Source organism: Schistocerca gregaria, chromosome 3 (assembly GCF_023897955.1).
Source record: "Schistocerca gregaria isolate iqSchGreg1 chromosome 3, iqSchGreg1.2, whole genome shotgun sequence".
Classification (NCBI taxonomy): domain Eukaryota; kingdom Metazoa; phylum Arthropoda; class Insecta; order Orthoptera; family Acrididae; genus Schistocerca; species Schistocerca gregaria.
In genome coordinates, this window is record NC_064922.1 from 617,534,279 (window position 1) to 617,562,200 (window position 27,922).

The window sequence follows — 27,922 nt, forward strand, 5'->3', positions numbered from 1 at the left end:
GATGTAGTGTACAAAAGTTTATTTAAAAGCATCTCATATTCCTTTGAAGCTGCACAGTACCGAAATTATCCAGTGAAGTTGTACAAACACTTGACATAATTTGTCTCAGAATACTGACAGTCATATCTCATGTCAAATAGACAGACATCACAGGGAAAATGAAAAATAATTCAGTTATGGATTGCTAGTCAAGCTATTTAGGTAGGAAAGCTTCTGTTGGGTTTTGAATATTGTAGCGAGGAACTGGAAGAGTTGAAGCTGTGAGGGCAGGTCATGAGCTGTGCATCGAGAATTCATTTAGTAAGAGCATTGCCTGTGAAAGGTAAGAGCTGAGGTCCTAGTCCACTGTAGTTGTAACTTGCCAGCAACTTTGCCATCAGCCATGTTACACTGCAGATTGAAAAATCAATTCTAGATCTTTTGGACGAACTAGAATGTTGGAGGCATGCTAGATCATTTCACTCAAGAAACCAGTAACACCTATTCACTATGATTAAGGAAGAACAGAAAGAAATTCCGCTATTAGTTTATAACAATATAATGGAAAGCTTTCCTACAGGTTAAGCCTGTAATGTTAATAATAATGGGTTCTGTAAAGAGATAGTTAAAGGTCAGGTATCTTTCGAATGGGAGTCTGGAGTGAAACATATGAAAAAAAAATTAATCTGTAAGAGATTTGTGTTCCAACATGTGTATGTATGTAACACAAATTCAAGAACAGACATTAGACAGTACATACAATAGACATTAAATAAACAAACTCCATTCATTTATCTGAGAAACAAAAGAAAATGTAGGAAGCGTCAGTATCTCTTTGTGCTATTCACTACTGTTTTCACTGTCAAATGATTAGAAGGTTCCTATTTTACTGTCTGTAAATTTTCTATTTTACTGAAAAACAATAATCTGTATATTTACAGCTAATGGTATCTGCATTTAATGTAGAAACCTTTCTCAGTAACTTATTGACTTTATTTTGATGATTTTGTGTGTCTGAGGCAGATATATCATGGAGTTGTACACTCACTGCTTGAAAGTGGAATGAGTGGTTACTCACTGCATCATGTCCTTTAGATATTGCATTCTCAGTAAGTCAGACCTGCAAACATAGTTCATAATGTCCGAATCACTATGCTTTACCACTTTTGATGTGGAGTTCAAAATAGTATTTTCACTGTCAACGGACCTTCAATCAGCAATGAGGTACAATAGGTACCAGGCCCTCATACATCAGTACCTCATGATACATAATGGTGACAACATTGTACTGCTGCCTTTGCAGCATGTCTTTTACAAGGTAAAAGTTTTATCAGATTTAAATATTTTTCTGACTTTATCTGCCAGTAAAGAAACACACATTGCAGGAGACTTTTGGCATGATATTGTTTATTAGAGAGAGATGCTATGATCAAAAGGGTAAACAGTGCAGAACATTAAACAATATAAATAAGAACCATGTGTCTAAAGGAGAGGGGAAAAAAACATTGAAAACCTTTATCTTTCTGTTACATACCTCATATATAAAATACTTATCAGCACTCAATGACATAGGCTCACCCTCATTGAGTGGTTCTCCTTTGATCAGCTCTTTAATTAATTTCTTCTTTGGGCTGTCTAAGCCAAACATTTTGAAGTCTTCATCAAAACGATTTGCTAGTTCATCAAATATTTCAAGTGTGCTAGTTTCATGCTGAAACAGAATTGGGTTTTATCTATTATAAAATGTCTGAAAATTTGTGACAGGAAAACAATAGTTTTTCTTTTGTTATAAAAAATTGCAACCCACAGCCATATTTTTATTTATTTGATAAACAAAATACTGAACAAATTAAAATTACTGACAGCACCAATAGAAGATTCTGTATCTTAAATTAGAAAGATTGCTACTTACCATGAAGATGACATGTTAAGTTGCAGATAGGCACAATTAAATGACACTTATACAAAGCTTTCCCTGAAGCCTTCACCAGAAAAAGAGAAACACTCACACCATTCATACACACAAGCAAGCATAGAGCTCATGCAGACATGACCACCAACTCCGGCAGCTCAGGCCAGAATGTAACAATCACATGGGATGGAAACAGCAATCAAGAGGGGGATGGGGAAGGGATAGTAAAGTATAGGTGGGGGAGGGGCGGGGAGAAAGGAATGCTTTCTGGTGGAGTTTGCAAGGACTAGAATGCCAATTGGTGTAACATCAGTAGGTTGTGGAGCAGGGAGGTGGGAAAAACAGATAAAAAAAGGAGAGGAGTGAGGAAAGATGGGTGGCACATTAGCAGAGGGTGACAAAGAGGGTGGGAGATGAGAATGGGGAAGATATAATAGGAGAGAGGGGGGTGGAAACTGTTGAGTGGAGGGTGTATGACAGTATGTTACTGTAGGTTGAGGTTGGGATAATATGAGAGCCGAGAAAGTGTTGTAAGGATAACTCCCAACTGTACAATTAAGAAAAGTTGGTGGTGGAGGCTCAGGTGGATGGCTCAGATAGTGAAGCAGCCATTTAAATCAAGCATGTAATGTTCAGCTGCATGTAGTGCTACAGGGTAATTTGCTTTGCTTTGGCCACAATTTGGCAGTAGTCGTTCATTCTGGTTGGTAGTCATACCAACATAAAAATCTGTGCAGTGTTTTCAGTTGCAGTGATTGCAGCTGCTTTCACAGGTGGCCAACCCCTGATATGGAAGGATAAACCAGAGACAGGACTGGAACAGGAAGTGCTGGGTGGGTGTATTGAGCAGGTCTTGGATTTGGGTCTTCCACAGGGTTACCATCCTTGTGGCATAGGGATCGACTAAGATGCTTCCCAGGTTGCAATGCAACACTACTTTAAGAGGCGTGGGAAGGATCTTGGATAGGGTGTCCCTCGTCTCAGGGCCTTGGAAAGTGATGTGGTTAAGTTGTTCGACTTCTGGGTGGTATTGTGTGATGAAGTGGCACTCCTTTGTGGCTGGTTCTTGGAGGTGATGGGTGGATTGGGGGTGTGAGGGGGGGAATAGTATGGGAGATCTGTTTGCAGACTAGATTTGGGGAATAGTGCCAGTCAGGCTAAAACCCAACCCCACATCCTATGTCTCATATGCTGCCTGAACCATATCCCCAAATGGCCTATACAGAAAACATTCTCTCTAGATCCCACCCCGGCTTTCACAACTACCTTCACCTTTTTAGATTCTGCCAGTCCCTTCCCTAACATTCCTGGTACGGCAAAAACAAATCTCCATAGCACAGGCATCCCAGAATCAGCTCTGTTCCCTCCACAAGATATTACCACCGTGCAACTCCTGCTTCATACATTACATCTTTTAAATTGAATCCCTTGCTCTGCAGTACCTGGAGGAGCATTCCTGACACCACCTCCATAAGTTATCCAACTTGCTTACATCCTACTGGTGCTCTGCGGTACCACTACCCAACCCCTGTCCTACCCACAGTGATCTTCTTTGTCCAACTCTCATAGCACATAAACGCTGCCTAGTTGACCTTTTGCACTTGCCACATCCACCAGAGCTCCCTACCAGCACTCCACCAAATCCAGAGCCAAAACATTTGCATAATACTCTTGTCAATCCTTCCACCAAAACCCTCAGCTCCACAGAAGTTTCAGTCCTATCCAAAGACCTCACCTTGAGACCTATACCCAAATTTAACCATGCTGGACTTGTCAAAGACATACTATCCTTCGCCTGATCCTGCAATGTAAGCACTTCCCTGCTGCCAATTATTTCAACCAAAACCAACCTAATTCCAATATTAAATCTTGCCTCTCCACTTCACTTCATAGAACTATCCAACTGTGATCCCCCATCCGCTTCCAGCAATTCCTTGCTTCCAATTTTGCTTCACCATCCTTCCCCATGTCCCTTTCTCAGAACACCAACCTTTCAGCAGAAGAAAGAATAGCCATACAGAACCCCAAAATAAATCCTGACCTAATCACCCTACTTGCAGACAAAGGTTCCACCACTGTTGTTATGTATTGCAATGACTACCTGGCAGAAGGCCTCCACTAATCATCTGACTCCTCCACCTGTAAACTCTGTCAGAGTTATCACATCCCAGAAAGCCAAAACAATCTCCAGTCCCTGCTTAAAGCCATAGGCCCTTCCCAGAACCTCTCATATGATCCCATTTCCCTCCTCATGCCTATGACAGCCTGTGCACACCCCAAAATCCACAAATCCAAAAATCCTGGACGACCCATCATGGCTGGTTATTGTGCCCTCACTGAAAGAATTTTGGTTCTGACTGGCCTATACTTCCTACCAATTACCCATAATCTAACCTCCCATGTTGAAGATAGCACTTCCTTCACTGACTCCAACATCCGCACCCCTTTGCCTCCTGGATCCCTACCCATAACTGTTGATGCCATCCCCTACACAACAACATCCCCCATGTCCTCAAAGTCTTTCATGGCAGCTTGACTGAATAAAATCTTCTCTGTTTTCAAGCTGCGTCAATTCGAATAAAATTTTTGACCTTTTGATGGCAATTTTCCCCTTCATTGTCAGGAGTAAAACTACTGACTGCCAGGTCTGGCACTATTTACTGTTTATATAGATACAATTACAGCCCCTGGCACCAATCAGAGAGGACCAAAAAGCAGCTCCGGCCCGCCATGGGACTAAGTGACGTCAGATGGTATGAGAAGATGGCGTCATGTTTGAGACTTCCACTCCCATCTCCCTACAAGTGTTAACCATCCATTGTTGCTTCCTTTTGACATCCAAAGTCTGCCCCCATGCCCTATTAAGTGTGTAACCCTAGACTCTGTTGAAACTGTTGCTGTTCATTCTAATCTCAGCCACTTCTTTTATAATGGAGACCCAGTATGTTGACGCATGAGCCAAGACTGGCATGTTGTCAAACTGTATTTTATGTTCATTTTTGAGGCTGTGCTCAGCTAAGACTTATTTGTCAAGCTCTCCTTGCTTGATATGTCTCTTATGCTCAGTACAATGCCCAGCCACTGTGTGAATTGTCTGGCCTATATAGATGCTGCCACACTGTACACATGAAGAGCTTTGTCATCTTTAACAGGGTGCAACTTATCTTTTATCTTGTGTACAGCATGGTGAAAGCTACCAGCATTCAAATATCAATCAGTGTGTGTCAGTTTCCAATACACTGAATGACCAAGCCAGCTTCCTGCCTTCTGCTCAATGAAAACATCTAAGAACGGTAGCTTGCCATCCTTCTCCATCTCGATGGTAAATTTAATGATGGGGTGGATACCATTCACATGATCCCTGAACAGCTGCAGTTTATTTTTACCATCAGACCCTATCATGAAGGTATCACTCACATACTAAGGAAGCAAGACAGACACAACACAGAGTTCAGAGTCTGCTCCTGGAAGTGCTCCATGAAGAAATTCGCAACTGCAGGAAACAATGGTGAGCCCATTGCTGTGCCATCCATCCTTGCATAATATTCGTCATGGAACAAAAAGTACTTTGTTGTTAGAACACGACAAGTGGATCCAGTATGTCTTGTACTGGCACCCTCATATAAAGTGGCACCACATACAGACTAACAATCATGTCATTTTGATCTATTTTCATTTTCCTTGAGCGTTTCAACAAATGGCTGCAAGTTTACAACTTGGTGTTCATGATGATCCAGTTTTGGCGCTAATAATCCTGCAATATATTTTGCCAGTCTGTAGGTGGCTGAGCTGATTGCACTAACAGTGGGCCAAAGAGGAACATGTTCCTTATGTATGGGTCAGACAACAGTTTCTCAGAATTCCACACATGGGAACTAGAGCTACAATATGTTCTTGGTTCTCAACACCCACCTTGACTTAATTTACGTTAATTTCTTCATAGTAACTACGCTTTTCTTCATTTCGTTTTAGTTTTCATTGTCTTATTTGTCTATTTTTCACCCCCCCCCCCTCAAACTACTGTTACATACAATGCACTTGCCTTCTCATTCTTAATAACCGATGCACGATGTTTAAACAACAATCATTGTCTTGCATATTACCCTGTCTTTCACGGAAAAGCTCTCAGGTTTTCAAATCTCGTGTGGTGCTGTCCCCAACAATCAGTCTTTCCTTCTCATCCCATCTGATAAGTCTCTCTTGCCTGTGGTTCTGAGTAGCTTTCCAGAAATCTACCTCTTTTTCTAGACCTCTCCAGTCATTTTCCTTCACCCCTCTTCCTTCCCCTTCAGCCCTTCTGCCTGAAGGAGCCATTGGCTCCAAAAGCTTGTCTAATTTTAACCTCAAATGGTTCAAATGGCTATGAGCACTATGGGACTTAACTTCTGAGGTCATCAGTCCCCTAGAACTTAGAACTACTTAAACCTAACTAACCTAAGGACACCACACACTTCCATGCCCGAGGCAGGATTCGAACCTACCACAAGGAAAACTAGCAATGCACACAAGTTGATAAAATCTCAGGAAAGAGAACAAAAATAATGAGATAGTAAACCAATGAGAGATGTAGAACAATTTGAAGAATTAAAAAGGCGAGAAGGACAGGAGCCAGGCCATACCACTAAGCAAGGTCAGCCATGGGCCACCTGGGTTGGAGCAGGAGATGGGTCACTCCTTCAAATCCCTCCAGCAACTGTCTACACCAACGTGCCCTACCTGACTAAGAGGAGCAGAAACCACCTTCAGTTGAAACATACAATCAGGTCAGCTGCTTTGGCATTGTCTGCTGGCTCCAGAGGCACCATGTCAGCCAGTTTAAGGTTTTACTGTTAGGTCACTAAATATAGGCAGTCCAGTAGGATTTGGGCCACCTTCAGATGGACATCACACCGACAGTGGGATGGTTGCTCATATCATAGGGAGTGGCCATGTGTCAGCCAAGTGTGGCCAATGCAAGGTTGACAGAGAATGGTAGATTCCATATGAGAAGCATATACACGGTTGTGGCCCCCTGTATTGCTCACAGTTTTTTCGGAGAAATGAGAGCACACCAACCTGTTTTCCAGGCCTCCAACAATTAATTGATGGTGTACAGATGTGGAGGCCCTGTTCCAGTACCCCATTTCCAAAGATGGCATCCTGGTTTCCGACTTGGCCAACTGATCATCAGGTCTGTTCCACAAAAAGATGACCAATCATCCAGCTTCATGGAGATCAGAAGTGAGATCCTGGACATTCACAACTAATGGGTGTCTAGGATAGCACTGATTGGTAGCCTGAAGGCTTGTCAGGGAGTCATTGCTGATTAAGAAAGTCTTGCTGGTCCAAGAACAAATGTGATGGGGGCTCAAGCAATGCAAGCTAATTCTGCAGTGAATACACAACATCCATCTGGAAGGGTACATTGTTCATCGCACAGGGCAAGTGCATAGGCAAAACTTGTTCATCCGTCCACCATAGAGCCATGAGTGTATACTCCTTTTGAACCCAGAAATACTTCATGGATGGCTGGGAAGAGGCAGCAAAACTCCATGGGGTCAACAGAGTCTTTCAGTCCAAAGGATACATCAAGACAGACAAACACAAGATACACACCATGGGTATTCAAGCAATTGCTCTCCGACAAGAAGCAACAGAGGGGTAAGTTGGAGTTCAGAGCAGAAACACTGTATTCAAACTGTGATCCTGACTCCAGTCCTGGGTCTCTGTTGTGGTAGGTGGATCTCCCTACCAAGAAAAAGGACACTAGAAAATGGTATTTCTGTAGAATGACACAAGTAATGGAGTGAAAGGAAATAAGGGATTGCAATTTTGGAAAGTGATGGCAGTATCCATTACAGTTTCATTGAATAGGCACGGAACAGAGATCCAAATAAGAGGCAAATGGGTCAAAGCCAGTCATGTCGCCAGGTCACCATCCATCACCAACAAGGATGGGTGATATCTCTAAACAACAAGTCAAACTATTTCTCTTTTGTAGGTCAAGGAGGGCAGTCTGGGAGAAGCCAGAGGGAGGGGTTGCAGGAGGTGGTCCTGTCACCAGCAGATGCCGAAGAAGGGGGACACTTCTCTGGTTGGGTAGGTGGTGCAGCATCTGGCAGGGTGGGCATGGGAACTGAAGGGGAGGGGAAGAGGAGAGGGGGGCCAGGACTGGGATAAGGAATAGGGAGGTTGGGGAAGGACGTAACACAGGTGAAGTTAAATGTCACAGACACAGTGTGAAGATGGTAATATTCGTAACAACCCTCAGTGTAGGATGAACAATCAAGGAACTTACATTCCTGTAACATTTTCCTTCTTATAAACTGGGAAATCAAGCAAGAATGGTGAATGATGGTCATTACAATTAACACACACGGATGGCAGAACACTGGAGCTGCACTCCTCATGGAGTGGGCACCCATATTCACTGCAGAGAGGGTACACTGTACAGTGGGAAGAGTGTGCCTGAAGTGCAAGCACCAAAAGCAGTGCACGAGTGGTGGGTTTCACATCACACTGATAAACCAAAACATTGACCACCTCCTCCAGTGGCTCGCATTGCAGCCTCTCGAACACGGCCACCTGGGTTCAATACCCAGATGGGTCGGGGATTTTCTCTGTCTATGGACTAGATGTCTGTGACATCATCATTACCTTCATCATCATTTATGAAAATGGAGAGACTGAACTGTGTAAAGATTGGGGATTTGTACAGGTGCTGATAACCATGTGCTGAGCGCTCCACAAACCAAAATCATCATCATCATTGACCTTCTCTGCGAGGGTAACTCCCTCGACACCAGAATAAAGGCATTAGTATTGATGAGACTGTCCTTACAGCCTTTCTGAACACAATGAACAAAATGAATGCCCCACCATTCCAGATTAGCTTGGAATTCTTCATCAGTTTGAAGTATGAGGTCGCTATGAAAAATGACAACCTGAACCATATTCAAATACTAGTGAGGAGCAATCGACACTGGAACACTGACAAGGTGGTCATAGGCATGAACCCTCTTCCAAGAGATACTTGTGGAATGAAAGGCCATAGGGTCATAAAAAGCAGCATCAAGGAATCCATTTCCAACTAAGGAGATGGCCAGAAGAACAGCTAGTTTTTTGGAGCTTAATACATTTCATATGCAAAGCATCCTCCTTCGTACCATCCCCTACAATCAGTGACTCTCCCTGTGGGTGCTATCCAGCCACAGCAAGGACTGTCTGGTATGGTGTCCAATTCTGATGCTTGAGAATGACAAGCAACAACTCCTAGTCATACAAGGGGATGTAAGAGCTTAGTTATCAGAAGTGTTATTCCTGTGTTGTTAGGGGCCTCAACTAAAAGGTTACATAACAGCACCACCACACAAACTGGCTACCATGCTAGCTATAAAGCATTAAAAGGACAATTGAATCGAGGAAAAGATGGAAGAGGTGTTAGGGCCACATGCTGAGGACATTAAGTAAGGTCTTCTTCCTCAGTAAGCTAATACTACGGAAACAACATTTAGAAGGGGTGTTGAATCACAAAGGGGGACCATAAATACTAAAAAGGAAATGTGAAAAAAGTACAAGAGGGACAAAATCCTAAGAGATGGCAGAAACCAGGAGGATAGCCAGACTAATGTATGCAAAAACACAAAGAGAGGGGAAGGAGGAGGCTATGGGAAAGCAGCGAGGACAAGAAGGGAGGGCATGGGGAAAGGAATACAGCCTGGGAAAGAAGAAAGGGGCCCCAGCTGCTGAAGGCCCTTTTTGTGCCATGCATGAGCCCAAAAATGAGCCATAAGCCTCCTGGCAGGCATAGAGGTGTCGAATATGGGACAGAGGCAGTATGTGGTCCAATAATAGTAACATTCATGTTTGTCATTTTATTAGGTAGTGGACCCAGGCATGGGACTGTTTAAAGGCAATGAGGTTTTACATCAAAGGATGTCGCATATGGCACTGGAGAGCCCATCTGTTGGGGCATAACTAGCACAGTGATTTCTGAAGTCAACCAAGGCACTGTCTTCCAACAGGGGGATCCGTAGGAATAGGGGATCACTAAGTGAGCTGTGTATGGCTGCAGTTGTGTTCAGGATAGCCACACAGACACCTCGATGTGGTAAGGTGCTAAGGGTGATGGCCAAGGCAAAATTATTCCAGAAAGCATTGTTGAAGACGATTGAAAAATGATCGCTGTCACACAGATCACAACGGACTTATCAGTGAATGGAACAGAGAAGACCTGTGTTGCAAATGCAAATATCAATGGCCAAATAAGATCCATGTGCCACACTGATTTTTATGGGGGCACCAGTATTCAAAAGAAAACAACTGAGCTCTGCGAGTGAAGTTTTGCTAGCTTTACCACACTGGGGTCACAGTTCCAGCCCTCAAAGAGTTGTGTACACTGATGTCACCCAATGTGAGGAAGAGTGGGGGTTGGGAGATGAAAAATCACTGTAGACAATGCATTCTGAGACATTTCATCGTCGAGAGGGAGATACCCATTACAGATGGTAAAATCCAAAGACTTCAACACATGTACGTCCAGAATGTACAAGCAAACTTTTCCTCTCTGTCACAGTCAGCTCGATTCATAAAATAGCCCTGACAGCAGAGGAGGGTACAGGGTTTGCAATACTTCGAACCAAATTTCCTGGAGGGCAATGCAAAGCAGGACAAACACAAAAGAAACATTGTAGCTCAGCAGGTGGTGAGAAAAACTCCTACAATTCTGCTAGAAGTTCATACTGTCAGTATCCTGTGAGAATGTAAAGGGACAAAAAAGGCAGATCATGACTGCTGCCATTGGTTGTGAGGAGATGGCGTTAATATACACTGGTACTGAATCAGGTTGTGTGGGGAGCTCCAGTGCCACAGGTGCCACTGGGAACTACTCCTTGGGCACCAAGTTGGAACATTTGGGGTCTGGTGGCATTGAGACCACTGTAACCTCCTTTGTCTTGGAGGTCTTCTTTCTGTCCCTCTTGCCCTTGGATGATTTCAGTGTCCATGAGGGTTATCTACCCTAGTTTCAGCGACAGAGGAAAAGCAAAGCTCCAGCCGCTGGGTGGTATTTGGTTGCACGTCAACACAATTCTGAGAGCACAGCATGCTGAGGGATCCCTTCCTGATGAGAGACCCCAGAGGAGGGTGTTTGATTCTCCAGTTGGGGTTTGGAGATCAAAGTCCCAGTGGGTAGGGAGCTGATATTCACAATGTGGGTGTGGGAAAAACAGTAGGAAGAGAGGTCCCCATCCTCCAGGGGAGTGGGTACAGTCGAGTGCCCCTGAATGCCTGACAATGAAGGCATGAAGGGTGAGGGTATCATCACCAGAGAAGATGATGTCGTCATAGCCATAGCAAATGTCATAATCATAAATACAGGATGCAATCATATTCCTTCTTGGCCTCCTGATACACAACTTGGCTAAGGGTTTTGTATTATGGATTTTCTTCTCTCTTTGGCAGATGATGGAGTCCAGTGAACAGCAGGAATGGTGCTTCCCGCAGCTGACACAGGTGGAGAATTGGGAGGGGAGACAACAAGGAGAATTCATGTGCAACTGACATCCACAATTCCTACAGATGGGACTGGCACTGGTATTACAATGTGAAGTAATTAGCTTAAACCGCATGCATTTGGAGCACCTAATTGAAGGGGGAACATATGTTTTCACACAGCATTGATACACCATCACCTTGAACTTTTCAGGCAATCAGCTGAAAATACAGCTTTTTCTGTTTTCTGTTAAAAGGAGGAAGGATAGAGATTTTCAGTATTCTCCCACTCTCTTCATGCAAACTATTAGCCCTAAAGAAAAACAAGTAGAACAGTTTTTGTACGAAATTTAATGTAGTTTAATTTTGTGCAGCAGCACATTCTTGCTAGAGGCCGCACTTTTTCAGGTATTCAAGAAAAATGTACAGAACAGGTGCTCTATCTTGGACACCATTTGGAATATGGCATATGTCCATATGAAGTTTTTTGTTCAGCATCACCAATACCATCTATCACCCCTCAAAGCATGTACCTTTCCTCCTGACTCACCCTTTATATGGGTGAAACAGTGTGTCTAATGGCTTAAAAGGCCTGACTCATAGTTAAAACTGACTGCAAGGAAGAAAACTAAACCACAAATTTCAACAGCACAACATTTTCTTTTTTGCAGTTGGTTTTAATAGGAAACTTCAACATTGTTTTTTCAAAAACATATACATCCTGTGTGTCTCAATGTTTATTACAGTATCACGTAAACATTTGAAATAATTTGGTCAAGAACTTTTTGAGATATTTGGTAACAACATTAAACAACTTCTTGTCTTTGTAAATAGTGTAAATGTCAAACCAGAGTTTTAACTTTTCAGAGACCGCTATTAGTTTCAGAGGCCACTATTAGTTCTCTACATGCAGGCAAAATCAGGATCAGACTGATCCAAATATTAGAGATAGCTATACAAGAGATTCTTTTACTTTATATTTAAATATATGGGGATTTTTAATTTCCTCTCTGATATCTGCTGGCAAATTGTTGCAGACCCTTGCAACAGAATATAAAACTCTATTCTGAGGCATGGAAATTATTTCTTTATTTCTATGTCCAGTATTGTGGTTGTGAATTGCTGAGTTCACCCTAAATTCACTCTTCTTTTTAATCACAATATTCTTATTGTATACTTCTGTAAAATAAATATTTTTCCACCTTAGCTACAATGTCCCAGAAGGTAAGTCCACAGAATGAAGTATACAAATTGTGCTAGCAGTCCTGCGCACACATGAGAGATTTCTGGGTTGCAAAGCAGGCGGAACTGAGCTTTTTGGTTAACTTATCTATATGCTGGTGCCACCTCAGTTTAATATCCATCTGGATACCCAGGAACTTCAAACATGGAGTCTCAATCAGTTTATGCCCAATGGTCTGGCAAGTGTAAGTAATTTTTCTTTGTTTGGAACTGCATGATATGAGTTTTTGCAATATTAGGAGTTAAGGTGATGGCTGTTAACCAGCTGTAAGCATATTCCATAATTCTCCTGGCTGTGTCTGTTATGGAAGTGTTCGGGCCTTTTATCAATATGCTTTTGTCATCAGCAAACTTTACAGCTTGAGATTCCTCCAGTTTCCAAGAACAGATATGGGCCAAGCACTGAACCCAACAGCACAACATATTTAAAGTTTTCCCATTCTGAATTTAATCTCATTCCTGTCATATCATTTGCCAATTTGATCGTTTGTTTCAATAGTTTAAGCATGACTCCTTCCATGCAAGAGGAAGATCTTTAATGCCACACAATTTTAGCTTCCCCTATTACAATTTAATGATCTACGCAGTCTTTGGAAGGACCACAGAAAATGCCAAGAGGGTAATACTTTTTTTAAAATAAATGTATTGACCAACTAGGATCACGTAAACAACTTCAGTTCCTCTTCTTCCTTTGTTGTTGTTGTTTCCTATTTTTCCAGTAGTCCCTCATTTCTCCCCATGAAATATCTTCCTTTCTTCTATCCACACTGTTCCCAATTGTTTATTTCTTCTGCTTTGAAAGCTTTCCAAATTTAGTGTTTTGTTTTTAAAACGATTTCTTTCTGCTGTTTCTGATTCTTTGATGTGGTTTCTTTCTAGATCCTTCCTTACTTCTGTAATCCCTGCTAATGTCAATTTATTCTTCCAGAAATATAGAAGTATTATAGTGTGGTGTCAATAGGTCATATCGAACATGATTAGCACCATCTTTGGACTGTGATTGCTCTGCCGAGCCGTCATGTTAGTTTTGAGTTCTGCTCTGTATCTCAAGCTGTGTACACGTTTATGACTAAGTACAAATTTTATCTCTCAGTGGAATTTAGTGGGGATAGTTATTGCATTTGACCGATAATCATATCCCGTTCCCATACTGGTGACCCTGAAATTTCTAAGTCTTCCACGACTTCCACGCCGGGTGTTGTAAATCAACAGGTTATGCGCACGACACCATGGCTTCCTCACCCAATGCTTTGTTCAAAGATTTGTAAGCCCAACTACAACAACCAGGCAGCTCCATTCCTTCACCAACGACTAGCTCTCCACTAATCGACAGTGATTCACCATCTCAAACCAAGTTAACCTCAAACTTTGTTGTTCTACAATGGTCGAGTGCTACACCATTAACTTAAACAATGGACTTAGGTTTTGTGTCACTGGACTGTGCTCACCAACATGTGAAATGTGAAGTGGATAATTTTCAGAACTGTGTAACTACTGATCTTTCATGTAATGTTCAAAGTGATCTACATTTGCACACGTACTTTGACTCTCAATGGACTGCAATGTTGGTTACAGTTGTGTCGTGTGCAACATTGCCATTTGTGCAAAATGCACACACTATCAATCGCTATCAACCTATTCTGGTTTTGCCTCACTCACAAACTAACGATGGACATTTTCATGCACCAAATTCCCCCTGCTTACCCAACAGACCTGTTGCTCAGTTTTTCGACCATGTGGGCTCGAGCAGCACATCTGACAGCACTTTGCAAAGTTTCACCAGTAATTTATACTCACTCACTCACTCACTCACTCACGGAGGAGTAGGGGGGGAGTACCAATTCTGACCATTCAGCCACTCTCCTCTCCCACAGTTCTGCCTGTGTCTGCCGCGGCCTGCCTTCCGCGTCATTTCTGAGGTTAACAATTTCAAATCTGTACCTCTAACCTCCGGTCCAGTTTATGGGACCACCACACATGTTGCACAATCGCTCGTTCCCATGCTACCGACTGTACCAGCTGCGTTGTGTTTTCGTGACATGTCAAGGACAATGCAACCCATCGTTGCTTCGAGCATGCTTGCCAATAACATACCTACACCTACGGTGCTGGACTGCAGTATGGCCCCTCCTACCACAGACCAGCAGGCCTTCCAAGATGCACCGAAGCCGCCTCCGTCCCCTGCCCTGGCCATCTGCTGAAGCTGCCCCCTTTATACGAGGACAACCCTGTACCATGGTTTGCGCTTGTGGAGCATCTGTTCCAGTAACATCATGTATCCAATGACAACTCTAATTTCTTATGCCTCATCACACACCTCCATGATCACTCGGACTTAATTTGTGGTCTACTCCTCTCACCACTGCCTTCACCAAAGTACGAGTTCGCAAAGAAAACAATATTGGACTGACTTGCCTGCTCACCACGAGAATTAATCATCAGGATCTTGTACGAGGAGCACCTGGGAGACCAATCTCCATCACAACTCTGCCACTGCCTTCGATTACTTGTGAGTGAACATATGATGCTGGTCGTTACTCTATGGGCAGTATGGTCTGTCAAGTTACATACCAACCTACAGATTCACCTGCTACCGCACTCCTTCGAGTCAATCGGCTCTCGTCTTTGCATCGCAGACTAGCTGTATGCACTGCTACGACAACACCAACCAGCACACCACTAACCACTGTTTGGCACAACTGCTCCTGTTTACTGGCCATCTGTGGGCAGAGGCAGAGCTCACTCCACCTCTGTGCTGTCTATACCGCCTGGCAGTATCTGCTTGCTCTTTCCTCTGTCTGAGTACTTAAGAATCGCCCACGCACCATATGTGCCAGTATACATCCCGGAACAAATCAATGAGGACAAGCCTTCTCTGCTTCCGCAGTCGCCGCCACCAACACATCCAGCTCATCTGTATTGTTGGTACCACAAGATTTTTGGCAATGGTGCCAATAAGTGTCGATTACCTTGCTAGCACCCAAATGCCGACTGCATGATCTGGAAGACGCCAAGTCCTGTGGGGAACCTCACAGGCATCGTCACACATTGCACTCCGTCCACACATCCACCCGGCCGAGCGGTCATTTATACGTGACCGACATTTCGTCATGGCTCGTTTTCCTAGTCAACACAGGCCCTGACGTGTCTATCATACCCACATCATTGGCTCCTCCCACATTTTCACTGACGAGGTCACTTCTGCGAGCTGTCAATGCATCAACATTACAAAACTCAGGCTCTGTCAAAGTTATGGTGCACCTATCTCCTTCTCTGTGTTTCTGTGGACTTTCTACATTGCCGACATCGATGAACCAATTCTCAGATGGATTTTTTGTCACATTACAAACTCTCTCTGAACATGGTTCAGGGCTCAGTGCTACATCATCCCACTAACACTCAGATAATGTGCTCCCGCACTTATTTTCCACATTCTTTTTCTCTTGCAACATGCAAGTTAGTTCACGAGTGCTCCACCCTCACAGGTGACATTGTGATCTGCGTCGCTAACCTACTGCCAGAATATGACTCGGTAGCACAACTCCACCGGGAAAATGATGAAATGAAACAATGAATAGCACACACTTACAATGAGCAGCTCATATCTCGCTGCTGAAACTGCAGTCCATAGTGCTGCCACCTAATCGTGTTTCTCCAGCAGACACCAGCTTGGAGACTCAGCAGGTTAGTCCAAAAACATTAATTGCATGTGATGATTCGTGTCTTGTAGACACGGCACCCCTGACATGCTCGCCACATTCAGTGCCATGTGTTTCAAACAGTGCTTCTAATGACAGTCGCTCGTGCGATACAACCATGCCCACTGTACAGGCAGCCGCCCCACGTGTTGATAAACATTCCCCCTCTCTCGTGTCAAGCCATGTGACACGGCGGCCATCGCTGTTCCCTGCGTGATGCCATCGCCTCTCTCACCCACGCTGGTTACCCAAGGCAAGGCTGACAACAGACTGTCACTGCACATCCCAACCTGCTCCATGCTGTGTGTGCAGCTGACCTTTCCAAACAAGTGCATGCCATGCTCACGTAATAGGCATGTGACTTTCATGTTACCTTTACACACTCCCACTAATGGTTACGCCTCGTCACACCTCAATCGTCCAAAAACTTCAGGTCAGGACATTGCTCAGTCTCGTGTGCAGTTCTCAGTTTCTTCCGTCACTGATATAACGACACACAAGATAGTTACCACTGCCAGCCCTCCTATTAGATACAACGTTAGAGACCCCAACCCCATTAAGTTGCACCCACCCCAGCAGCAAATTAATGAACTTTTGGAGGCAGGTATCCTACAACCTTCGGACTGCAACTGGTCTTCACCAATTCACCTCATCAATAAACATGACCGTTCTTTCTGAATGTGCAGCGATTACAGACACTTAAACGCTCGTACCGCCATGAACAATTACGCGGTGCAGAACATAAATGATTCCACTCATATTTTATTGGGCACTACATTCTTCCGTGTTATTGACTGTAAACATGCCTATCACCAGATTCCCATAGCACTGGAAGACATTCCAAAGACAGCTATTACCATGCCACTCAGTTTGTTACAATACAACTTCATGCTGTTTGGCCTGAACAAGGTGACACAAACATGGCAACATTTGATCGACTCAATCTTACGACAGTTTGAGTTTTGATTTGCATATCTGGATGACATACAAGTTTTCAGCAACTCGGCTGAGGAACATGAAAATCATTTATCCAAGGTCCTCCAGACCTTTAACTCTAATGGCATCAAAGTCAGCAAGGGCAAATTCCAATTGTGCCAGTCTTCTGTCACATTTTTGGGTTACTCTGTCTCCACAGATGGAATACGGCCTCCCAAATCCTGTTTGAAGGCCCTCACATCACTGCTGCCTCTGGCTACTTACAAAGAACTGATGTTTCTTGGATACAATAAATTTCTGCCATTGGCATCTGCCTTCTGCCACCACTGTGCAGGCCCCCCTGCAGACTCGCTGTCAGGCAAACAGACTTCAGGCCTTAAACCAATTCACTGGACTGAACCAATGCTGGAGGCCTTCAAGGCTCTAAAAACTTCCTTAGCTCATGCTGTGACACTCGCCCATCCTGACCCGTCGGCCAAGTTGTTCATCACTACGGACACCAGCGACATTGCAGTGGGGGCAGTACAACAGTAACGCAATGGTGACACAGTTTCTCCCCTTCACTTCTTCTCTAAAAACTGTCTACAGCTCAGAAGAAATATTCCACTTTTGATAGGGAACTTCTGGCAGTCTAAGAAGCTGTCAAACACTTTTACCCCGACGTCAAGAGCTGTTCTTTCTGATCACAAACCACTAGTGGATGCTTTCTGCAACCCTCCAGAGAACCCACCCCCTTGGCATTTCCGCCACTTTGATTTAGTCTCTCAATTCGCAACAGACATTCGCTACATTCAAAGGCACAGAAAACATCCCCACTGATTTTTTCTCGTGGACCAATACTGTCTCACACATCATTGGCTTAAGCAACCTGGGCACTCTCCAGGCCTCTGATGAGGAATCTCAAGCTATTGTGTTTACGAAAGCCAAGTTCCCCAGCATTTTGGAAGAGGTGTGGTGTGGTGTGGTTCTTCTACCGGCACCCTGTGGCCGTTGCTACCGTGCACATTCTGCTGGCAAGCCTTTGATGCCTTGCATAACCTCACTCACCCTGGCGTCCAAGCCACCACATTACTCGTATCCAAGCATTTCGTTTGGAAAAATATTAAACAGGACTGTCAGACCGGTGCACACAGCTGCATCTCCTGTAAAAGCAACAAAGTCGGCCACCACGTCTCCCCTCCACTAGGCAAGGAAGATTTCATCATGTACATATGGACCTTATCAGTCCACTACCACCATCGGAGGGCCACAGATACATTCTCTCCACCACAATCGGTCGCATGTCTCGATGGGTGGAAACTGTTCCTTCAACCAACATCACCACTGAAACCATGGCAAAGGGTTTCATCTCCTCACAGATTGGCAGGTTCCGTTTCCCAACCATCACCACCACCAACCAAGGTCGGCAGTTTGAGTCTGCCCTGTTAACCATTTTATGTAACATCTGCATCATTAAAAAATTCATACAACAGCCTACCACCCACAAAGTAACAGGTTAATTGAACGATGGCACCACACACCCTCAAAATAGCCCCTAGGTGCCATGACTGCTTCTGGTCCGAGGCACTTCCATGGGTGTTACTTGGTCTCTGTTCGACCTTTAAACCAGACTTACAGGGAACCACCTCTGAATTTGTTTTCGGGGAGGACCCAGTCCTATCCTGCCTCAAGCACCTGAGGATTTTCCCCCCTCCCCAGATTTCATTAGTCACATGCGCACTCACTTCAAACATGCACAAGCACACCTGCCTATCAGCCATTCCCCACCGGAAACTTACGTACCAACCACACTCAACACTTGCTCCCATGTTATGCTCAGGGATGATTCCACTAGACAACCTCTGCAGTCACCCTACCTAGGCCCCTTTAAAGCACTCCGGTGGAGCAAGACAACATTCGACATTATGGTTAAAGATCGTCCTTTAACTGTTTCATTGCACTGGCTCAAACCTGATTTTGTGGACTCCAACACCCCTCTGCTCTCTCAGTCGGACCCTCCTGGCAACTTTTCCACCACAGAGTCTGAAAATACTTTGTCTCATCCCACAGCGCTGTTCTCTCCAACCCCTGATTCGTCGTCGCCATTCACAGGTTTTCCAGGCACATGGCCATCCACCCTATGTGCAGGTTTCACCGCCATTTCACTGACTGCAGAGACTCTGTCTCCCACATTCAACCTGTGCTGCAACATGCCAACACACCGCATGGACGACGTGTCGATTGTCACCTTCAATGACCATCTGCTCATGCTCCTAACAGACACCGCGGCCTTGCCCTCCAATGGGCAGTTAAATGTCAGTGTAGTCCATAGCCTGTCCCTACCCCGCAAGTGCAAGATTTCAGAAATTCGCCTGCACCACCACACCGCAGGCCGTTCCACACGCCTGCTCTCAGGCTGGCCGATGCATCGTCTGCCGCTGGTGGCTGACTGACTACGAGGTGGACCTGCCGCCAATCACTCCACCTCCATACTCTGCCTCAACTGAGATGGAAATCCCGGTTGTGCACCTGCCACCTCGCACACCTACTACCAATGCTGAGGTCCACATTACCTCCAATTAAGCCTCACAGGTGGTACTCCGTACTGCAAGGGGAGGGGGGAGCTTTGTGGCATCAATCGTTCGTATCAATCAAGATTAACACCATCTTTGGACTTTGATTGCTCTGCTGAGCCCCGCCATGTTAGTTTTTAGCTCTGTTTTGTATCTCAAGCTGTGTACACGTTTATGGTTAACTGCGAAATATACCTCTATGTAGAATTTAAAGGGGATAGTTATTGCCTTTGACCGATGATCATATCCAATTATCATAATAACATATATATATGTTGTTCATGTGCTTTCCCGCTTGGTAAGGCTTGGAACATTTTTATATTATATTATATATATATATATATATATATATATATATATATATATATATATATATATATATATATATATATATATATATATATATATATATATACACACACACTAAGCGGGAAAGCGCTGGCAGACAGGCACATTAACAAAACACACAAACACACACACAGAATTGCTAGCTTTCGCAACCGATGGTTGCTTCTTCAGGAAGGAGAGGGAAGGACGAAAGGATGTGGGTTTTAAGGGAGAGGGTAAGGAGTCATTCCAATCCCGGGAGCGGAAAGACTACCCTTAGGGGAAAAAAAGGACAGGTGTACACTCGCACACACATACACACACATATCCATCCGCACATACACAGACACAAGCAGACATATTAAAAGGCAAAGAGTAAGGGCAGAGATGTCAGTCGAGGTGGAAGTACAGAGGCAAAGAAGTTGTTGAAAGACAGGTGAGGTATGAGCGGCGGCAACTTGAAATTAGCGGAGGTTGAGGCCTGGCGGATATCGAGAAGAGAGGATATACTGAAGGGCGAGTTCCCATCTCCGGAGTTCGGATAGGTTGGTGTTGGTGGGAAGTATCCAGATAACTCGGACGGTGTAACACTGTACCAAGCTGTGCTGGCCGTGCATCAAGGCATGTTTAGCCACAGGGTGATCCTCATTACCAACAAACACTGTCTGCCTGTGTCCATTCATGCGAATGGACAGTTTGTTGCTGGTCATTCCCACATAGAAAGCGTCACAGTGCAGGCAGGTCAGTTGGTAAATCACGTGGGTGCTTTCACACGTGGCTCTCCCTTTGATCGTGTACACCTTCCGGGTTACAGGACTGGAGTAGGTGGTGGTAGGAGGGTGCATGGGACAGGTTTTACACCGGGGGCGGTTGCAAGGGTAGGAGCCAGAGGGTAGGGAAGGTGGTTTGGGGATTTCATAGGGATGAACCAAGAGGTTACGAAGGTTAGGTGGACGGCGGAAAGACACTCTTGGTGGAGTGGGGAGGATTTCATGAAGGATGGATCTCATTTCGGGGCAGGATTTTAGGAAGTCGTATCCCTGCTGGAGAGCCACATTCAAGGTCTGATCCAGTCCTGGGAAGTATTCTGTCACAAGTGGGGCACTTTTGGGGTTCTTCTGTGAGAGGTTCTGGGTTTGAGGGGATGAGGAAGTGGCTCTGGTTATCTGCTTCTGTACCAGGTTAGGAGGGTAGTTGCGGGATGCGAAAGCTGTTTTCAGGTTGTTGGTGTAATGGTCGAGGGATTCAGGACTGGAGCAGATTCGTTTGCCACGAAGGCCTAGGCTGTAGGGAAGGGACCGTTTGATATGGAATGGGTGGCAGCTGTCATAATGGAGGTACTGTTGCTTGTTGGTGGGTTTGATGTGGACGGATGTGTGCAGCTGGCCATTGGACAGATGGAGGTCAACGTCTAGGAAAGTGGCATGGGATTTGGAGTAGGACCAGGTGAATCTGATGGAACCAAAGGAGTTGAGGTTGGAGAGGAAATTCTGGAGTTGTTCTTCACTGTGAGTCCAGATCATGAAGATGTCATCAATAAATCTGTACCAAACTTTGGGTTGGCAGGCTTGGGTAACCAAGAAAGCTTCCTCTAAGCGACCCATACATAGGTTGGCATACGAGGGGGCCATCCTGGTACCCATGGCTGTTCCCTTTAATTGTTGGTATGTCTGGCCTTCAAAAGTGAAGAAGTTGTGGGTCAGGATGAAGCTGGCTAAGGTGACGAGGAAAGAGGTTTTAGGTAGGGTGGCAGGTGATCAGCGTGAAAGGAAGTGCTCCATTGCAGCGAGGCCCTGGACGTGCGGGATATTCGTGTATAGGGAAGTGGCATCAATGGTTACAAGGATGGTTTCCAGGGGTAACAGACTGGGTACGGATTCCAGGCGTTCGAGAAAGTGGTTGGTGTCTTTGATGAAGGATGGGAGACTGCATGTAATGGGTTGAAGGTGTTGATCTACGTAGGCAGAGATACGTTCTGTGGGGGCTTGGTAAGCAGCTACAATGGGGCGGCCAGGATGTTTGGATTTGTGAATTTTAGAAAGTAGGTAGAAGGTAGGATTGCGAGGTGTCGGTGGGGTGAGGAGTTTGATGGAGTCAGGTGAAAGGTTTTGTAGGGGGCCTAAGGTTCTGAGGATTCCTTGAAGCTCTGCCTGGACATCAGGAATGGGATTACCATGGCAAACTTTGTATGCAGAGTTGTCTGAAAGCTGACGCAGTCCCTCAGCCACATACTCCCGACGATCAAGTACCACGGTCGTGGAACCCTTGTCAGCCGGAAGAATGATGATGGATCGGTCAGCTTTCAGATCACGGATAGCCTGGGCTTCGGCTGTGGTGATGTTGGGAGTAGGATTAAGGTTTTTCAAAAATGATTGAGAGGCAAGGCTGGAAGTGAGAAATTCCTTGAAGGTTTGGAGAGGGTGATTTTGAGGAAGAGGAGGTGGGTCCCGCTGTGATGGAGGACGGAACTGTTGCAGGCAGGGTTCAATTTGGATAGTGTCTTGGGGAGTTGGATCATTAGGAGTGGGATCAGGATTGTTTTTCTTTGTGGCAAAGTGATATTTCCAGCAGAGACTACGAGTGTAGGACAGTAAATCTTTGACAAGGGCAGTTTGGTTGAACCTGGGAGTGGGGCTGAAGGTGAGGCCTTTGGATAGGACAGAGGTTTCGGATTGGGAGAGGGGTTTGGAGGAAAGGTTAACTACTGAATTGGGGTGTTGTGGTTCCAGATTGTGTTGAGTAGAATTTTGAGGTGTTGGAGGGAGTGGAGCTGGAAGTGGGAGATTGAGTAGATGGGAGAGACTGGGTCTGTGTGCAATGAGAGGAGGTTGAGGTTTGTTGGAAAGGTTATGGAGGGTGAGTGAGTTGCCTTTCCGGAGGTGGGAAACCAGGAGATTGGATAGTTTTTTGAGGTGGAGGGTGGCATGTTGTTCTAATTTGCGGTTGGCCTGTAGGAGGATGCTATGTACAGCCGGTGTGGATGTGGGAGAGGAAAGATTGAGGACTTTGATTTGGGATAGGAGTTGACGGGTGTGTTCATTGGCCGAGTAGATGTATAGGTGAAGGATTAGGTGGGTGAGGGCTATGGATTGTGCTGTTTGGAACTGGTATAAGGACTGATGGAAAGAAGTATTGCAGCCAGAGATGGTAACTTTAAGTGTGAGGCCTTTGGGAGTAATGCCAAATGTCAGACAAGCGTGAGTAAATAAAATATGGGAGCGTAATCTGGCTAGGGTGAAGGCATGTTTGCGGAGGGAATGTAAATAAAATTTAATGGGGTCGTTGTAGGGATGTTTTGAGGTTGACATGGTATTAGTAGGTGGAAAGGGTAATATGAGGTTAAAGTGAAAGTAAATAGAGATTTATATAGGGAGAGATAAAGGAGTGAAAAAAGTCGAAAAAGTGTTGGTTTGAGATGAGCTATGTTGATCATGTGCAGAACTTAGGTTGCTGAACAACAATGGGTGCAAAGGTTGGGTAGTTATGTTGTCTCCAGATCACGCTAAAGGGTGGGGAAATTCAAGAAAATTTCGAAAAAAAAAAAAAAATAAATTTTCGAAAAAGTTTCGAAAAAATAATTTCCGAAAAAATCAAATTCGAAAAAAATTTTCGAATAAAATCTTGAAGAATATGTGTGTAAATGTATTCAAAGGACTGGTTATGTACTGGCAGCTTATGAGAATGAGGCTAACAATTGTTTGATGAAGAAATAATAACGTGTAAACCTGTGGGCAGCTGCTAAAAAAAGATCGGTTATGTGGGAAAAACGGGAATGGAAATTAAACGAAAGGTGTTGGAAAAAACTGAGATGGTTGTGTAATGGGTGAGAGGAACTGAAGCTGTGAAATAGTATTCACGAGTCTACACGAAATGTTTGTAAACTTGGAACAATGGATTTTATAGCAGCGGTTATGTTGAAAGCGTTGAAAATTTTAGGTTATGGTTGGAAGTAAATTACGTATTATTGAGTATAATTAGGCAGGATAAAATGTATCGTAGATTACGGAAAAATGGAAGATGAATACAAAGTGAAACTTCTTGTACAAATGAAAAGAGAAAGTAAGACGATAGAGAAGATTTCGAAATGCAACAGAGACAATAACAAACGTAATTGTTGGGTTCAAATTAATGATGATGTAAATAAAATAGAAAGAAACTTCCACATGGGAAAAATATATTAAAAACAAAGATTCCAAGACTTACGAAGCGGGAAAGCGCTGGCAGACAGGCACATTAACAAAACACACAAACACACACACAGAATTGCTAGCTTTCGCAACCGATGGTTGCTTCTTCAGGAAGGAGAGGGAAGGACGAAAGGATGTGGGTTTTAAGGGAGAGGGTAAGGAGTCATTCCAATCCCGGGAGCGGAAAGACTACCCTTAGGGGAAAAAAAGGACAGGTGTACACTCGCACACACATACACACACATATCCATCCGCACATACACAGACACAAGCAGACATATTAAAAGCCAAAGTGTAAGGGCAGAGATGTCAGTCGAGGCGGAAGTACAGAGGCAAAGAAGTTGTTGAAAGACAGGTGAGGTATGAGCGGCGGCAACTTGAAATCAGCGGAGGTTGAGGCCTGGCGGATATCGAGAAGAGAGGATATACTGAAGGGCGAGTTCCCATCTCCGGAGTTCGGATAGGTTGGTGTTGGTGGGAAGTATCCAGATAACTCGGACGGTGTAACACTGTACCAAGCTGTGCTGGCCGTGCATCAAGGCATGTTTAGCCACAGGGTGATCCTCATTACCAACAAACACTGTCTGCCTGTGTCCATTCATGCGAATGGACAGTTTGTTGCTGGTCATTCCCACATAGAAAGCGTCACAGTGCAGGCAGGTCAGTTGGTAAATCACGTGGGTGCTTTCACACATGGCTCTCCCTTTGATCGTGTACACCTTCCGGGTTACAGGACTGGAGTAGGTGGTGGTGGGAGGGTGCATGGGACAGGTTTTACACCGGGGGCGGTTGCAAGGGTAGGAGCCAGAGGGTAGGGAAGGTGGTTTGGGGATTTCATAGGGATGAACCAAGAGGTTACGAAGGTTAGGTGGACGGCGGAAAGACACTCTTGGTGGAGTGGGGAGGATTTCATGAAGGATGGATCTCATTTCGGGGCAGGATTTTAGGAAGTCGTATTCCTGCTGGAGAGCCACATTCAAGGTCTGATCCAGTCCCGGGAAGTATTCTGTCACAAGTGGGGCACTTTTGGGGTTCTTCTGTGAGAGGTTCTGGGTTTGAGGGGATGAGGAAGTGGCTCTGGTTATCTGCTTCTGTACCAGGTTAGGAGGGTAGTTGCGGGATGCGAAAGCTGTTTTCAGGTTGTTGGTGTAATGGTCGAGGGATTCAGGACTGGAGCAGATTCGTTTGCCACGAAGGCCTAGGCTGTAGGGAAGGGACCGTTTGATATGGAATGGGTGGCAGCTGTCATAATGGAGGTACTGTTGCTTGTTGGTGGGTTTGATGTGGATGGATGTGTGCAGCTGGCCATTGGACAGATGGAGGTCAACGTCTAGGAAAGTGGCATGGGATTTGGAGTAGGACCAGGTGAATCTGATGGAACCAAAGGAGTTGAGGTTGGAGAGGAAATTCTGGAGTTGTTCTTCACTGTGAGTCCAGATCATGAAGATGTCATCAATAAATCTGTACCAAACTTTGGGTTGGCAGGCTTGGGTAACCAAGAAAGCTTCCTCTAAGCGACCCATACATAGGTTGGCATACGAGGGGGCCATCCTGGTACCCATGGCTGTTCCCTTTAATTGTTGGTATGTCTGGCCTTCAAAAGTGAAGAAGTTGTGGGTCAGGATGAAGCTGGCTAAGGTGACGAGGAAAGAGGTTTTAGGTAGGGTGGCAGGTGATCGGCGTGAAAGGAAGTGCTCCATTGCAGCGAGGCCCTGGACGTGCGGGATATTCGTGTCCAGGGCCTCGCTACAATGGAGCACTTCCTTTCACGCCGAACACCTGCCACCCTACCTAAAACCTCTTTCCTCGTCACCTTAGCCAGCTTCATCCTGACCCACAACTTCTTCACTTTTGAAGGCCAGACATACCAACAATTAAAGGGAACAGCCATGGGTACCAGGATGGCCCCCTCGTATGCCAACCTATGTATGGGTCGCTTAGAGGAAGCTTTCTTGGTTACCCAAGCCTGCCAACCCAAAGTTTGGTACAGATTTATTGATGACATCTTCATGATCTGGACTCACAGTGAAGAACAACTCCAGAATTTCCTCTCCAACCTCAACTCCTTTGGTTCCATCAGATTCACCTGGTCCTACTCCAAATCCCATGCCACTTTCCTAGACGTTGACCTCCATCTGTCCAATGGCCAGCTGCACACATCCGTCCACATCAAACCCACCAACAAGCAACAGTACCTCCATTATGACAGCTGCCACCCATTCCATATCAAACGGTCCCTTCCCTACAGCCTAGGCCTTCGTGGCAAACGAATCTGCTCCAGTCCTGAATCCCTCGACCATTACACCAACAACCTGAAAACAGCTTTCGCATCCCGCAACTACCCTCCTAACCTGGTACAGAAGCAGATAACCAGAGCCACTTCCTCATCCCCTCAAACCCAGAACCTCTCACAGAAGAACCCCAAAAGTGCCCCACTTGTGACAGAATACTTCCCGGGACTGGATCAGACCTTGAATGTGGCTCTCCAGCAGGAATACGACTTCCTAAAATCCTGCCCCGAAATGAGATCCATCCTTCATGAAATCCTCCCCACTCCACCAAGAGTGTCTTTCCGCCGTCCACCTAACCTTCGTAACCTCTTGGTTCATCCCTATGAAATCCCCAAACCACCTTCCCTACCCTCTGGCTCCTACCCTTGCAACCGCCCCCCGGTGTAAAACCTGTCCCATGCACCCTCCCACCACCACCTACTCCAGTCCTGTAACCCGGAAGGTGTACACGATTAAAGGGAGAGCCACGTGTGAAAGCACCCACGTGATTTACCAACTGACCTGCCTGCACTGTGACGCTTTCTATGTGGGAATGACCAGCAACAAACTGTCCATTCGCATGAATGGACACAGGCAGACAGTGTTTGTTGGTAATGAGGATCACCCTGTGGCTAAACATGCCTTGATGCACGGCCAGCACAGCTTGGTACAGTGTTACACCGTCCGAGTTATCTGGATACTTCCCACCAACACCAACCTATCCGAACTCCGGAGATGGGAACTCGCCCTTCAGTATATCCTCTCTTCTCGATATCCGCCAGGCCTCAACCTCCGCTAATTTCAAGTTGCCGCCGCTCATACCTCACCTGTCTTTTAACAACTTCTTTGCCTCTGTACTTCCGCCTCGACTGACATCTCTGCCCTTACTCTTTGCCTTTTAATATGTCTGCTTGTGTCTGTGTATGTGCGGATGGATATGTGTGTGTATGTGTGTGCGAGTGTACACCTGTCCTTTTTTTCCCCTAAGTGTAGTCTTTCCGCTCCCGGGATTGGAATGACTCCTTACCCTCTCCCTTAAAACCCACATCCTTTCGTCCTTCCCTCTCCTTCCTGAAGAAGCAACCATCGGTTGCGAAAGCTAGCAATTCTGTGTGTGTGTTTGTGTGTTTTGTTAATGTGCCTGTCTGCCGGCGCTTTCCCGCTTCGTAAGTCTTGGAATCTTTGTTGTTAATATATTTTTTTCCATGTGGAAGTTTCTTTCTATTTTATATAACAAAGATTCCAAGACTTACCAAGCGGGAAAGCGCCGGCAGACAGGCACATGAACAAAACACACAAACACACACACAGAATTATGAGCTTTCGCAACTGGCAGTTGCTTCGTCAG

General features: G+C 45.1%; 1 protein-coding gene across 5 annotated transcripts in view; it reads right to left on the reverse strand.

Moving 5' to 3' along the window:
* The window catches only part of LOC126353854 (uncharacterized), an 830,655-nt gene that overhangs the window by 48,429 nt on the left and 754,304 nt on the right, over positions 1-27,922 (reverse strand). For all 5 annotated transcript variants that reach the window (XM_050003019.1, XM_050003018.1, XM_050003020.1 and 2 more), the window contains one exon: positions 1,514-1,690. In XM_050003019.1, the coding sequence (XP_049858976.1) occupies positions 1,514-1,690 (177 nt within the window). The remainder of the gene's footprint in view (positions 1-1,513; positions 1,691-27,922) is intronic.